This window comes from Capra hircus, chromosome 9, assembly GCF_001704415.2.
Source record: "Capra hircus breed San Clemente chromosome 9, ASM170441v1, whole genome shotgun sequence".
NCBI lineage: Eukaryota > Metazoa > Chordata > Mammalia > Artiodactyla > Bovidae > Capra > Capra hircus.
The window spans coordinates 2857065-2873666 of NC_030816.1; the positions used below are offsets into that span (position 1 = coordinate 2857065).

The 16602-nt window shown below is 44.1% G+C and overlaps 1 protein-coding gene across 1 annotated transcript in view; it reads right to left on the reverse strand.

Annotated features, from left to right (window-relative positions):
- IMPG1 (interphotoreceptor matrix proteoglycan 1) overlaps positions 1 to 16602 on the reverse strand; it is a 157050-nt gene that overhangs the window by 89381 nt on the left and 51067 nt on the right. The window contains exons 7-10 of the mRNA XM_005684438.2: positions 14306 to 14458; positions 6382 to 6440; positions 1949 to 1969; positions 337 to 584 (exon numbers count right to left, since the gene is read on the reverse strand). Of these exons, the coding sequence (XP_005684495.2) occupies positions 337 to 584; positions 1949 to 1969; positions 6382 to 6440; positions 14306 to 14458 (481 nt within the window). The remainder of the gene's footprint in view (positions 1 to 336; positions 585 to 1948; positions 1970 to 6381; positions 6441 to 14305; positions 14459 to 16602) is intronic.

Below are 16602 nucleotides of genomic sequence, written 5' to 3' on the forward strand. Positions count from 1 at the left end.
ATGCTGGGAAAGATTGAAGGCAGGAGGAGAAGGGGATGACAGAGGATGAGATGGTTGCATGGCATCACTGACTCAATGGACACAAACTTGGGAAGACTCTGGGAAATAGTGAGGGACAGGGAGGCCTGGCGTGCTGCAATCTATGGGGTTGCAAAGAGAGGACATGACTTAGTGACTGAAAAACAATAGCAAAACAACAAAACAAAAGGCAACAAAAGTCACAGAAATGATCGACTCTACAGGACCCATTAAAATATCAGTGACCAGGGGACATTCATGCCTCCTTGTCTCTATCAGAATGAGGATAATCCCAGAGCTATGAAATCACCCACTGACCGTCAGTGAACTGAATTGTCCCCACATCCAAGGATTGGTCTTCCTCCAGGGCTCTGCTGATCAGCTTCCTGAGCTCTGACGCTGTGGGATAGAGTTCTCTTTGCTTCTCTTCCTCCATCGTTCCACGAGGGTCTCCTTCACTTTCAATTTTGTTGGAATCAAATGACGGAGGGTCACTGGCAGGGCTTTTTGCTTCTGCCTTGCCTTTCTTAAAGATGGCTGTAAGTTGCATCTCTGTGGAGCTTGTCCTGTAGACAGCAGGGGATACGTTGCACCCCAAGCCATGGTTACACGCCTTGTAAAGAGGATCACTATGCTGCTACAAAGCTTCAGGACAGCTTCAACCTCTTTCCTGATGGGCTTTTGATGAATATCACATTTGAAGCTAATTTCAGTGTTTATTAGAAATTTGAAAGGTGGGAAAGAATTAATGTGTATTTTAGCTCTGAAATAGATTGTTATGATAAGACTTAAATCCAGCTTGAAGAGGGACTGCTAACTGGGTCAAGGGGCCACAGATTTTCATTTCAGGTCTTTGTGAAAAAGTGCTAATTGCCAAGAGTTGCTGGTGTTGATCAGTGTTTTTCATGGCCAATCAGTAGGAAGGACGAATTGTCTTTTTTTTCTCTACAAGTAGCTTCCTTTAGGAAAGACTATGAAATAGAAGTAGGATAGAGCAATAGGACAATAATGTTTGAGTGTTGTAACCAAGTCAAAGCTTCAGTTCTCAAGGCTATTTATTTCCTGTTTTTTTCAAGGAGCATTTTTTAATTAAAAAAAAATGCAACTCTATATTAAACATAATTTTGTCTTCCCTCAAGTTGCTTTTAAAATAACATCTTGGAAGGAAGATGTGAGAAAAGAGAAAGGGAAGTAGTTCATGATTAACTGTATTTATTCTCACATTATTGATTCAATGCCTTTATGCGTTTATAAATGAAATAGGATTCTCTCTAGCTCTGTTGTCTAGGACCAGATTTCACCTCTTTGTTTCTGCCATAAATTCACACAGAGGGATACAAAAATGTTTTAAAGGCCACAGGAGCCAATAATGTGTATTCTCAGCAGTTCTTCAAGCCACATGATTAGTCAAAGTCTACATTTGGTTATTTTACCAATTACAGGAGCCAAGCTGGATACCTATTACTGAGCTCTCTAAGGTATAGTGGGCCCAGTCATGCTGACTTTGGAGCCAAGGGGCAAATTAGTTTCTGTGCTTTATTCCACACCTAAATATGTTGCATGCACGAGTGTGCAACCAGACCAACAACTTCCCATCACAAACGACATTTCGGAAATTGTTGAGACATACTTGCACTGCAGATAGGTGCTTTTATGTTTTTCTTTTGAAAAGCTTTTGAGTTTTATAGAAGACAGTTCTGCTGATAAAGTCACCTTTTACCTGCGTATCTCATGTAGTGATCTTGATTCAAGAATTATTTTCTACTACTGACCAACTGATCAGTTACTCCTGTTAAACTAAGTCACCAATAGTCAATGATCTTTCCAGATTTTATATGTAAAAATGATCTCTAAGAGATGAGCATATAAATGTGTCTATGTGGGGGGATGTACTATATTTCAAAACAGTAGGAAAAAAAGTTCAAATTACCCATCTCTTTCTTTCTTTGGTCTTCATTTCATCACGCACAATGGAAACATGGAAAGGAGAAAGAATTTTCAAGAAATTTACTGAGACATTCAATGAATCGACTCAGATACATATTACATTGTCTCTCACACTGGTTCAGAGCTTTGAAGGAAATATATAAACTGCCATCAGAATCTGGATGGAAATTTTGAGAACCATATGAATCTCAGGAAGTAAACATTATTCTATGATGCTTCTTATTAGAATATGAGCCCTAATTCAAAGATTATGCATCCTTAAACTCTTTGATTTCCTTATAGTCCTTTTATAGAGGTTGCAAATATATCCTATAGCTCTTAGGTTTTCAGGGCTACTGGTACCAGGAAGTTTAAAAAAAAAATTTTGTAAATGGATTTCTCATCCTCTGTATGGCATTATATGGTTAGTTTATTCCTGAAGGTAATTTATTTGAGACTTGACGCTGGAACTGGAGTTTTGTTGACTGATTGTTTTTTGAATTGGTTTCATCAGGAAGACTTAAGGGGGATGGTACAATCTACTGTGCAACAGGGTGCAGGAAAAACAAATACCTGTTTGCTGAGAGGGTGGTTTGTTGCAGGCAGTTTAGGTGCATCCTCACGTAATCTTTGCAACAACAACTCCCATTACATAGATAAAGGAAGATGCAGAGAGAGGGAAAGCTATCATTTGGAAAGTGGCAGAACTGGTATTCAAACCCTGGCCATAAACCTGGGTTCATTTTGCCATGTCACTACCTGTTTGTGCCAGCAAGGTCATTTGGTCACCAGACTGAAAAAAATATTCTGGACTTCTCTGGGCATATATGTGAATTTAGTTCAGAAGCTACATTCAGTTTTCTCACTTTATGTCTCAAGCGCTGCTGCTGCTGCTACTGCTAATTTGCTTCAGTCGTGTCCGACTCTGTGCGACTCCATAGACAGCAGCCCACCAGGCTCCCCCGTCCCTGGGATTCTCCAGACAAGAACACTGGAGTGGGTTGCCACTTCCTTCTCCAACGCATGAAAGTGAAAAGTGAAAATGAAGTCGCTCAGTCGTGTCCACCTCTTCACGACCCCGTGGACTGCAGCCCACCAGGCTCTTCCATCCATGGGATTTTCCAGGCAAGAGTACTGGAGTGGGGTGCCATTGCCTTCTCCGGTCTCAAGCGCTATGACACTCTGCACACGTGATGGGATTTGCATTGCTGCTCTTTCTGCCCGGATCACAAAGTCATTCACTGTTATTCTTTGATGTAACATGACTGAAATGGCCTGGGCTTCTACTGCTAGACATTTATTCAGGGTTTGTCTCTTGCTTGTTTTCAGCAATAGTTTTCAATCTGTGAAGCTCTGGAGAAAGACCAAGCTTCCTAGGCCAAGACCCCAGTCCTATTAACCTCACAGAATTGTTTTGTTGAGATGCAATTGTCGTAAAACAAACTACACACGTTGCAGGTGTACAGTCTGATGAATTTCATATATACACCCGTGAAGCCACCACTGCAATCAAAGTCATACCGCCAAAAGTTTACTGATGGCTGTTTATAATCTTCCCCTTTCATCCCTCTCTGTCTCCCCCTCCTTAAGCAACAACGGATCTGTTTTCTCTCACTGTAGACTAGTTTGCACTGTGGGTGCTTGCATGCTAAGTCGATCGATTCCGTCGTGTCCAACTCTGTGTGACCCTATGGACTGTAGGCTGCCAGGCTCCTCTCTCTGTGGGATTCTCCAGGCAAGAATACAGGAGCGGGTTGCCAGGCCCCCCTTCAGGGGCTCTTCTCAACTCAGGGATGGAATCCGAGTCTCTTAAGTCTCCTGCAGTGGCAGGCAAGTTCTTTACCACTGGGGCCACCTGGGAAGCCCTGCTTTCCATTATCTAGAGGTAAATGCAAATGGAAGTATACCAAACTCCCTTTTTTTGTTTTCCTGGCATCTTTCACTCAACATAATTATTTTGAAATAAATCTATGTTGTCGTGCATTCTGATAGTTTGTTCCTTTGCTAAGTAGCAGTCTATGGTGAGAATATACCACAGTTTGTTTATCTACGGCTCTGTTGAAGGACATTGGGGTTGGTTCCAGTTCTTGGCTAATACAATTAAACTGCTGTGGATATTTGTGTGTAAGTTTTTGAAGGAGTACGTTTTTGAAGGAGTATACCCTCTAACTGGGCTTCCCTGGTAGCTCAGCTGGTAAAGATCCACCTGCAAGGCAGGAGACCCCGGTTTGAATCCCGGGTTGGGAAGATCCTCTGGAGAAGGGGTAGGCTACCCACTCAGAGTGTTCTTGGGCTTCCCTGGTGGCTCAGACCGTAAAGAATCTGCTTGCAATGCATGTAGACCTGGGTTTGATCTCTGTGTTGGGAAGATCCCCTGGAGAGGGGCCCACTTGCAAGTTCTTGCCTGGAGGATCCCCACGGACAGAGGAGCCTGGTGGGCTGCAGTCCATGGGGTCGCAAAGAGTTGGACACAACTGAGCGACTAGGCACAGCGTTTTCTAACTAGACTGATTTGTTACAGCAATATTTAAAGTGGAAATTTTACTGCTCTTCTTTATAATTATGGTAATAATAGGTGTTCTAATTACTTCCCAGTTGTGTTGAAAGATTCAAATGAGGTCACTGATCTAAACGTACTTGTTCAATTGTAGATCAGGTTTTCTATAATTGAGCTCACAAAAAGAGGGTACTTTGAGGCTCCTGCGGTTTTAGGTCTTCTGTAGGGGGATCTGGCTCCGTGAGAAAGCAATTTTCTTCGTAACGAGTTTGCTTTATAATATTCTGAGCATTGTTTTAACAGTTAAAAGTTTGCCACACTCATAAGCATATTATTCAGTGTTTTCAGAGGTCAAAATATTTTCTGGGAGACTAATTCTATACAACATAATGGAAATCATTGACAAAATGTGATCAAATTTACATTATAAGCATCCTCGACAGAAATAAGAATAAATTCTTCCAGAGAAAAACACATGGGAAAGATGCAATTTCAAGGGATATGTCTTTACAATTTTTACCGTGCAAAATTTCATCACCTGACATTTTGGTCTCCTTCTGAAACAGTTTTTTAAAAAAATTATTATTAGTTTTTCAATTTATTTGAAGGGTGGGGATAATGAGTATGTGAACATTCACCAAGAGAATTCCTATAATTTCTGTCAGGTTTAACTTAAAATTTTGTTCTTTCACTGCAATGATCTATCCAGAAGACCTTGCGTCTACGCTAGTATCCTCCTATCACCTTTTATTCCCCTCTAATCCATCTGATTTCACATGGAGTTACTGTGGAGCAACATCTTAAAATTAAGGAAAAAAAACCCCCAGTTTGCTTTGGTAAATGTTAAGAGTTTCATCTTTTGTTACTTTCGTGGTTCACGTCGACAGTTCCTTCCTCTGGAATTACACAAACCAGAGGTGCCTGATAGCTCGGGAGAAATAAATGGATGGACAGCCCCTCACCTCTCCCCCGACCGAAGCTCTTCTCTGTGAGTGTGGGACCTGCTCTGTGGACCTTCTTGCTTCAAGACATCAGATGATGATGAGCTGGGAAGGACTTTGAGTCAGGTCTGTCCTCCCATTTTATACATCCCCCTCCATGCAAGGGATCTCATTCTGCTCACACCAGGGCTGCTATATGCCCTGTGGCACAGGTTTTTTTTTTTTTTTTAATACTGTATTTTGATCCCACTTGTAAATGTTTTAAATGACGAGAACTTAAAGCTGCAAAAAAAATTCTTGCCCCAAATCCTCAACCCACATCAGACTGTTGAGAAGCCTGCTTGACAGCAAATCCTACGAACATGATGGAACTCTGCTTCAGTGTGGCACTATTTTATTTCATGTCTTCTATTTAAAATTTCAATTTTTAAAATTTTGCGTGGTAATACATTACTATGGTTCAGACATCTGAAAGATGTAAAAGTATGCTCAGACATCAGAATGATAAAAAGGTACTTGCCTCTCCACCTCTGTCTACCCAATTATCTTACCCCTTGGGTACCACTCTATTAGTTTCCCTGGTCTCCCCAGGGTCAGACTGATTTGCTTAAACGATGATGGTATTTAGCACTGAATAGGAAAACAGTCAATCAGACAGCAAGGTGACTAACTGCTACTTTTTTGGGTCTGTCTTTGCTGAGGGATTTTCCTAAAAGGTTCTGTAGTGACATTGCCAAGGACAGAGGACAAGCTCTTTGCAGAAAGCCATGTTTCTGACTCCAGAGGGAGGAAGGAGCAGCTCCTGTGTTATGCCTTAAAAATCACCTAAAGTCATGTTCTAATTAGTCAAGTCCTTTATCTCAAATGTATTTAGATTTCAGGATTTGGCAGAGTTAAACAACTGGGGCATAAGGGACCTTAAAATCCTCATGACATCGCTTTTAAAAGAGGATGAAGAGATGGTAAATTTAAAAATTGAGAAGAGTCCAATTCTCTTACCTAAATCCTGACACATGGATCTCTTTGAATCCTGGAAGTTTCTTAAATATCTTTTGCATCTGCAGAGAGAAAAACATTTATGAAACCCTCTTTGGTTCTACTGGGTCAGATCTTACCTAACTGAAAAAGCCTAAACACTTTTGATGAGTTAGTGGAAAAAATGAAAATGGAAGTAACGATTGAGGCCAAACTCTTTGTTCTCAGTTATTTCTGAACCCAGAGGAAAGTGCTTTGCTATTCATTGAAAAGCTAATAATTGGGTAGTTCTGAGGTGCTTTACTGGTTACCTTATATAAAACATGAAATAATTTAAGGTAGCATTATTTGGAAGAAGGATACAGTACTTTAAGTTATATGTACTGGGTGGTCGTTTAGTCTCTAAGTCATGCTCAACTCTTCCAACCCCATAGCCCACGGATTCTCTAGGCAAGAATATTGGAGTGGGTTGCTATTTCCTCCTCCAGGGGATTTTTCCCACCCAGAAATCAAACCCAGGTCTCCTGCATTGCATGCAGACTCGTTACTGACTTGAGTTATGAGGGAATCCCACACACTGAGTAATGATCATATTTTCTGAGTAACTAACACACAGGGCTTCCCTCAGCTGGTGAAGAATCTGCCTGCAACGCAGGAGACCTGGGTTTGACCCCTGGGTTGGGAAAATGCCCTGGAGAAGGGAATGGCTATCCACTCCAGTGCTCTGGCCTGGAGAACTCCGTGGACTGCATAGTCCATGGGTCACAAAGAGTCGGGATGACTGAATTACTTTCACGTTCACTTGGTCTCCCTGGTGGCTCAGATGGTAAAGAACCTACCCACAGTGTGGGAGAAGGGAATGGCAACCCGCTCCAATATTCTTGCCTGGAGAGTTCCATGGACCGAGGAGCCTGGCGGGCTGCAGTTCATGAGGCTGCAGTCAGACGTGACTGAGCAACTAACACACACGTTATTGTCGGTGTTGTTCAGTCACCAAGTTGTGTCTGACCCTCTGTGACCCCGTGAACTGCATCAGGCCAGGCCTCCCCGTCTGTCACCATCTCCTGGGGTTTGCCGCAACTCAAGTCCACTGTATCACAGGATTCGGAAGATTCTGTGATGCTTAAAGGATTGTTAAAGTCAGACTGGCTGCTGTACCTAAATAAAATGGTAGAAGCCTATAGTAGATTAGTGAATATAATGAAAAAGACACAGACAGCTAGAGACAGCAGACTAGAGATTACCAGTGGGGAGAAGAACGGAGGAGGGGCAAGAGAGGAGGATGGGGTTAAGTATAAAATACCATCTATAACATAAGTCACAAGGATACACTGCACAATGCAGGGAATATAGCCAATGTTTTATAATAATGATAAATGGAATGGAACCTTTAAAAATTATGAATCACTATACTGTACACCTGTAACAAATAATATTGCATAGCAACTCTACTCCAATTGAAAGAATAAAGAAGAACGAGTAGAGAAACGGTAGCAGCAGCTTCCAATCTTATTAGATTCGCTCTTAGATTTACACGGACTTTACATTTTCTTGATTTGACCTTGCTAATGAGGCATATGATCAGAATGTTGTACAGCTGCAGCACTCAATGACTCCCCGACCCACGGCAGCCTTCTTCTGTCTCTGGGTTCCCCCAGGAGGGATGCTGCTGCTGCTAAGTCGCTTCAGTCGTGTCTGACTCTGTGCGACCCCATAGACGGCAGCCCACCATGCTCCCCCGCCCTGGGCTTCTCCAGGCAAGGACACTGGAGTGGGTTGCCATTTCCTTCTCTAATGCATGAAGTGAAAAGTGAAAATGAAGTCGCTCAGTCGTGTCCAACTCTTAGCGACCCCATGGACTGCAGCCCACCAGGCTCCTCCACCCATGGGATTTTCCAGGCAAGAGGACTGGAGTGGGGTGCCATGAGATGGTCCTCGCCAAACTCAGCACAGCATTCTCCATCCCTTCTTCACTGAGTCCCTGCTTTTCTCGGGGTCTTTTTCCATTCCTCTGGCCACTTTCTCAGTCGCCTTTGCTCCATCCTATTAATATTTCTGGCTTCACCCGCTCCTTTAACTGCAAGGATTCTGCAGGTCCGCATCCTCAGCCTCGCGTTTCACCCTGGGCTCTGTGTTAGGCTCTTGGGACGCATCACCATGGAGATGTGCCCTGGGCAGCTCACTAGTGGGAAAGCAGGGAGGCAACAGAGACCACGAGGAAGTAATAACAGTTTGTAGCGAGGCGTGGGAGGGAGAGGAGGGCCAAAGGAAGTCTGGAGAGGTGAGCAGGACCTGCCCTGTCTGCCATCCCCTGTGCCCACTCCCCTCTACCTCTCATGGGAGATCTGGTTTGCTCCCACGGCTAATATGATCACCTAAGAAACAGCTTCGAGTCCTTCAGTTGCAGATCCCAACTTTGCCACTAACTAAATAAGGCTGAACCGGAGTCAGTCTCATCCTTCCCGATCTGCCTGCCTCCCCCAGGCGCCCTGTATCAGTCAGGGTCATGGATACTCATCAGCTTCCATCCAGAGGCCCAGCAGTCCCTGTACACCTTCCCTCCACGCTCCTCCCATCCAGTCACCAACACATGCGGGTCCAAATCCCCCGCGCCTTTCGATGCCACCAAGTTCTCCTTATTCCCATGGCAGGCACACCCTCCCTGTCTGCTGAAATGGTTTTTCTGGATGATGTGTAGGGGAAAGGAAGAGTTTTGGAGATAAGAATGGCATTTACGACCCTCCACAATTTACCCTGTCCACCCGCCAAGTACCTTTCCATTGCTCTTCCTGCCATCCTTACTCCCTTGGCAAATATCCTGTCCTTAAGTCAGTACTCTTGCCTGGAAAATCCCATGGACAGAGGAGTCTGGTGGGCTGCGGTCCATGGGGTCGCTAAGAGTCAGATACAACTGAGTGACTTCATTTTGACTTTTCACTTTCATGCATTGGAGAAGGAAAAGGCAACCCACTCCAGTGTTCTTGCCTGGAGAATCCCAGGGATGGGGGAGCCTGGTGGGCTGCCATCTATGGGGTCGCACAGAGTCGGACACGACTGAAGCGACTTAGCAGCAGCAGCAGCAGCAGCAGAGCAGCAGCAGCAGCAGCAGCAAGCCACACTAAACTAACCCCTGTGTCTCCCTAAATACAACCTGTCCTTCTTCCCGACTTCTGTGACTGTTCTTCCCTGTGGCCTAAGAGGCAACATCTACCTTCTGCTCACTGACTGTCCTCCCCACCCCTAATAATTCAAAGGCAGCTCAAACATCTTCTGTAATGAAAAGCATTTGTAAGTCCCCAAAGTCAGGCTCCATTTTATTATTGCATATATCTCACAAGATAGTCCGTGAGGGGCATGCTGACTCCCTCACTGCGACTGTGCTTCTTGGACTCTGGGCTTAGGTCAAATTTATTCTACTTTATCTCTCTCCCTCCCTCCCAGTCTACCACCCTTATAGTAGGGACTCGGCAAATTTTGCTTGATTGAGTTGCGTGCATCTTGTCATTCTCTAAACTCATCCTCATGCCTGCATCGTCACAGTATCTAAAATTACTGCTGATGCTATGCTATCTACACCAAGGACTAGAGCAGTCATGCGCAGATAACCCCAAGTCACTTACACTGGGCTTTGGAGTGCATCGTGGATTTTCTTTTTTCCAGCAGACTGATTTACCATCTAAATTATATTTTATTATACCAGCGTTATAAATAGTGCCTCCCCACCCCCACCCCCCACCCCGAGTGTGTAATAACTGCAGTGATGAAGGTAGCTCAGCTTTTGGGTGAGGAGGAGATAGCTGTGTACACCTGAGTTTAAACCTTGGTTCTGCTACTTTCTAGCTGCAAGCTCTTGAGTTTATTGTTTAATCTCTCTGAATCTTTGTCTTCTTACCTGGCATAGGATAACAATACATATAGCGTAAGGTTGCTGTGTGTGTGTGTGCTAAATCACTTCAGTTGTGTCCGATTCTTTGCAACACCATGGACCATAGCCCTCCAGGCTCCTCTGTCCATGGGATTCTCCAGGCAAGAATACTGGAGTGGGTTGCCTTGCCTTCCTCCAGGGGATTTTCCGACCTGGGGTTCAAGCCTGCGTCGCATACGTCTACCTGCTTTGGCAGGCGGCTTCTTTACTACTAGCGCCACCTGGGAAGAGAGTCGGTGATGCTATATTATTTATTTACTTAATCTCTGCCTCTCCTACTGGATTCCTAGCACCTTAAAAGCCCAATTTCCAGTGATTTCCTCAGTGCCCACATAGCACAGAGTCTGGGGAGGGCAGGGCAAGCCTTCAGTCAGTTGGTTTAGACAGACTTATGGGGGGAGGATGGAGCAGGAAATGGCAGCCCACTCCAGTATTCTTGCCTGGAGAATCCCATGGACAGAGGAGCCTGGCGGGATACAGTCCACAGGGTCACAAGAGTTGGACATGACTTGGTGACTAAACCACCACCATGGGGGTAGGAAGGACAGGATGACAGGACCCGTAGAGGTCGAGGGCAGAAGGACTGGGGAATAAGTTTCCATGCCTCCACTCATGTGCCTCACCATGAGCTTGACAGAGGTGAGCAAGGTTTTGAAGAGCCTGTCTTTATTTGGGGGCAGGTGGGAAAGCTCAGTGACAAAAACACTACAACAAATGGCTTTGGGGCCACAAAGCAATTGTCATGCCAGTCCAGTGACAGCCTGGTGGCTCAGATGGTAAAGAATCTGGCTGCAACTCAGGAGACTCGGGTTCGATCCCTGGGTTGGGAAGATCCCCTGGAGAAGGGAATGGCAACCCACTCCAGTATGCTTGCCTGGGAAATCCCATGGACGGAGGAGCCTGGTGGGCTACAGTCCAGGGAAGCTTTAAGTGTGAGCTATAGATTCTGTAGCTAAAGGCTCGGACCCTGACTCATCCCTCTTTCTGGTTCGGGATACCAGGGATACTATTACACATCTGAAAACAGTGTATCACATACAGGATCGTTTCTGGAGAAGCCCTGGAGAAGCCCCGGCTGCAACGTGGGCAGCAGGGAGCCTCGTGGGGAGAGCAGCCCGCAGCCCTGGCTCTGGGCGACAGGATTGGTTGCTCGTGTCTGTGTCCTCTTTGGGAACCTGGCTGTAATGGATTAAGAATCAACGTTGCTTAGGAGGGTGCAGAAGGCATCCAGGGAGACGATGACAAAGGCCTTGAGTTAATTCTGCTAAATTATCTTCTGGGGACCTTCTGATCATGGAGCTCTAACCACTAAATTGCTAATTAAGTGCCCAGTTAACCTTATTAATAATATGAAATGCACAGGGGCCTTCCTGATTCTGCTGGGATGTGTGTTAACGGGGCTGTAAAAAGGCAGCCGTGTGGGGTTCTCCCGAATGTTTGCATGAGAGAAAGCCTGCAGACAGCAACTAAGCAATCCTTCTGACATTTGTATTAAACTGGCCATTAAGTTTATTGTGGAAATTAAATTACTGCCGGGGACTGGCCATTAATTCCTGATTAGGCCTGGATGGCTGCGCTAATGCGAGTGCTGGGCTGCTGTGGGGCTGGCTGTTTCTCTCAGGGTAGCTGCTGGGAGGTCGAACTGCTGGGGCGCCTGGAAGGGAAACAGAAGCGCTGAGCAGAAGTGGTCCCCCGACTGTGGAAGTGGAACCAGAGCACTGGTGTGATGGTCTTTGGGACAAGACTCAGCAAGACATACTCTTCTTTGGTGGACAAATTTTTCAGAGGCCAGAAGAGGCATGTGCATTTGCTGATGATGCAAAAACCCTTTCCCACACTTAGTTATTTGGGAAAAATAGAGAGTTTAGTGTAATGGTTAAGAGCAGGGGTTCTGGAGTCAGGCTGTCTGGGTCTGAAACTTGACTCTGTCAGTTGGGTGAATTAATTAATCCTCCTGCACCTCAGTATCCTCACTTGTCAAAAAGAGAAATGATTTAACTTTAAGTATAGAATCATGTGAAAAATGAAATGCGTTTATATATATATAAAATAGTAAGAACAGTGCTACTATTTTGATGCAGAGCATTTTAGACTTGGAAAGGGACTTCAAGGTCATCTTTAGTTTCTAAATGAGGGATCCAAGTTCAGGGAAGATCCCCAAATTCTCATGACTACCTTGTGGGGAGAAACAAAAATTAAAACTAAGATTTGAAAAAACTATAATTTATCTGCATTATTCTACATCAGGTGGGTTTAGGTGCTTAGAGAATTAACAACAGGTCGATGAAGACAGTCAATGGCCAATTATCCAATTTTAAAATATTCTGACTCTCCTGAGGATTTGCTGAAAAGAATATTTCAAAGAGCAAATGGCAAAGTTCATGGGCTATTCTTTAATTCATGCTATCTACTAATCCATGCCTCAGTCCTTCTCTGGTCCATAAACACACTGATGCTTTCCCTTTGAAGTCTATAGAAAGGATTCTTTACCATTTTGCTGACTGAATGCTGATGTAGGAAGAGATCGGAGGCTAAGAATGTATTTCGTTATTTATCTCCTCTCCAGCTGAGAGGAGGGGAACATTGAATTCTCCAAGTATGAGAAGCAGGTACTGGTGGTTCCCTGACTATGTTGAGTAAGATGCTTGGCTGTTCAGAAATGTAATTCATGGTTACCTAATCTCACAGATGCTTCTATCTTCAGTTGCATTTCTGCAGACAATTACTGAGTAGTTAACTGCCTGCAAAGCTCTGTATTAGGAGATAAGTGGCAGAGATGAAAGAAGCAGCTCCTGACCTCAAGGGGAAGCTTATGCCCTGGTGCTGGTGAGGGGGTCTGGGAAGCAGAGAGAAGTGGAGACCACGAAAGCCACAGATGTGTAAGCAAGCAATCTCAAGATAGGGTGATCAATGCTGTGCCGACAGGGAGCCCTGGGTGTTAGCCCAGAGGGGAGGCCCTGAGCCCGGGATGGGCGGGGAGAGCACTTCATGACGGCCTGTACAGTGCAACTCAGGGGCGGCATTCCAGAGAGAGGAGGCAGTGCGTGTAAAGACTAACGGTGATAAAAGATTTGCAAGCAGTTTCATTTTTGTGGAGTCTGAAGACAGGGATGGTGAGGAACTGGTGTTAAGAGGAGGCTGGAAAGGAAGGCAGGAGTCTTATCATGGCACATAGATGCCAAGTTTAGCACTGACATTTGAAGAGCTTTTAATTTAATCAGAAACAGGCAGCTATGATGATGGTCAGAGATAGAAGAGACATCTTGGGATAGCATCTCGATGGGGTTCGTATCACTTCTTCCACTTATCACCCATGGAAAATGCCTTTTACAAATACCAAGTGTTGGAGAGGGTGAGGAGAAAAGGGAAGCTTTGTGCCCTGTTGGTGGGAATGTAAACGGTGCAGCCACTATGGAAGCAGTATGGAGATTCATCAAAAAAAAATTGAACTATCATATGATCTAAAAATTCCACTTCATTCCAATTCTGGGGTTTATCTGAAGAAAATGAAGAGACTAATTTGAAAAGATATATTCACCTTCACATTCATTGTAGTATTATTTACGATAACCAAGATATGGCTATAGCCTGAGTGCCACCAATGTATAAATGGATAAAGAAGATGGAATATATCACCCACAATGGAATATTATTCAGCTATGGAAAAAATGAAACCTTGACATTTCCAACAACGTGGATGGATCTTGAAGGCATTGTGCTAAGTGACATAAATTTGAGAAAGACAAGTACTGAATGAATCCACGCATGTGTGGAACCTAAAACAAAACAAAACAAAAACCCAAACCAGGCTCATAGATACAAAAAACACACTGGTGACTGTCATAGGCAGAGATGGGTGGAGGGAAGCAGAAATGGGTGAAAGCTGTCAAAAAGCAAAATAAATGAATAAGAGTAAAAGGGATGCTTGATCGCCAGAAGAAGAGTCGAGGGGATTTATGTGCAGGTGGCTCCCAGATCTAAGTTGTGCCTTGGGCTCTGGTCGTGTGGGGTGGGTTTGCTCACCTGAAGCTGAGACTTGGTTGCGACCTCCTGGTAATACGGGGACCGGGAGTTATCCAGCTCTGGCTTGAACTTCTGGTTTGCCAGAGAGATGCTTAGCTCTACTTTTTGCTCCAGTGAATCCTCAGCAGCATCGGTGAATTCTATTTTTCTTTCCTGTGTTAGAGTTAGAAAAAAGAGAAGTGATTCTATTACTGTAAAACATCAGCAAATAGTTACATCATACAATATGTATGCATTGATATTGTCTCAAGAAGCGGGCTATGAAGCATTAAGTGCTTTTAGAGTAAGTCCTATTAACTAGAAATGGCCTCTGAATTTCACTGAGAGACAAAGTATCAGAGCTCTAATGAGTTAATTATGTAGAGTCTTCAAGAACATTGTCATTTTATGACTGTATGCTCTTGTGGAAGCATTTACAAACATACACACACACACTTGTTTACTTTTTATATCCTCTGGTTCATTTAAAATAATATCTCCTCTATCATCTAGGGTGGAAATCTTTACCTTCTCTGGACCTCTGTACTGGTGAATAACATCTGAATCGCTCATTTGATACCTTTGATATATTAGATAGAGGTTTTGTTTAATGGTAATCTTGTCATCCCACAAATAATTCCCTTCAATCCAGTGTGATTCTCACACTTCACTGAGTCCCCCACAGCAAAAAACATGAGACCATTTCTGTACAAAACTCTTAGGGAATTTATATGATGAGGCAGGTCACATCCTCAGTAACCTGTCTTGGCTTATTGATTTCATCTTCAGTCACAGTACTTATTTTTTGTCCTTATGTGCACTATAAACTCCTCGAAGGCAGGGACTAAGTCTTGCTCATCTTAGTATCTTTCTGTATAGCCCAGTGTTCGCTGAATGAAAAAACTAGATGTAGGTGGGAAAAAGGATGTTAAGAGGAGGATGTGATGAATGTGAAATAAAATCTTCGGAGCATATTTACTGCAGAAGGAGGGACCTATATTAGACTCTGAAGGAGATGGAGCACCGGTAATGTGAGAAAAGAGAAGGCAAACTGGAGTTGTCAGAAATGTTGCAGTGAATATGCTTGATCTCGTTAATTTTCTTCCAATGGCAGATTTCACTGTCGGTAAACCAGTATTTCTGAGAAAAGCAGAGCATTGAAATTTGTTGTTCATGGCCATAGTTCCATCAGGTCTACAGTCATCCAGCCTAAAACCCAGAGAGAATGGCCTGCAGGGTTCTCATCTCTGAGTTTCCGTGTGGAACTGATGAGACTGAACTTCCTGTCCTCGTCTCCTGGCTTTGACCTGTGCTTTGGAGGGAGGATCAGAGGAAAAAGAAAGGGCCCGAGAAGCCTCACAGACCTCAGAGAATGGTAGACCTATCACAGTGGCAGCATAAGGACAAAAGCCAGCTTCTGCTTTGGGGCCCTTTCCTTGGATTACTTATGCCACCCTGCTTATTTACCTTACATGCAGAGTGAAAGTGAAAGTCGCTCAGTCATGTCCGACTCTTTGTGACCTCATGGACTATACAGTCCATGGAATTCTCCAGGCCAGAATACTGGGGTGGGTAGCCTTTCCCCTTTTCAGGGGACCTTCCCAACCCAGGGATCGAACTGGGGTTTCCTGCATTGCAGGCAGATTCTTTACCAGTTGAGCTATTGGGAAAGCCCATATGCAGAGTACATCATGCGAAATGCCAGGCTGGATGAAGCTCAAGCTGGAATCAAGATTGCTGGGAGAAATATCAATAACTTTAGATATGCAGATAATACCACTCTAATGGCAGAAAGTGAGGAGAAACTAAAGAACCTCTTGATGAAGGTGAAAGAGGAGAGTGAAAAAGTTGGCTTGAAATTTAACTTTCAAAAAACGAAGATCATGGCATCCAGTCCCATCACTTCATGGCACACAGATGGAGGAAAAGTGGAAACAGTGAGAGACTTTATTTTCTTGGGCTCCAAAATCACTGCAGATGGTGACTGCAGCCATGAAATTAAAAGATACTTGCACCTTGGAAGAAAGCTATGACCAACCTAGAGAGCATATTAAAAAGTAGAGACATCACTTTTCGAACAAAATTCCATATAGTCAAAGCTATGGTTTTTCAAGTAGTCATGTATGGATGTGAGAGTTGGACCATAAAGAAGGCTGTAGAAGAATTGATGCTTATGAACTGTGGTGTTGGAGAAAACTCTTGAGCGTCCCTTGGACTGCAAGGAAATCCAACCAGTCAATCCTAAAGGAAATCAGTCCTGAATATTCATCAGAAAGACTGATGCTGAAGCTGAAGCTCCAATACTTTGGCCAGCTGAT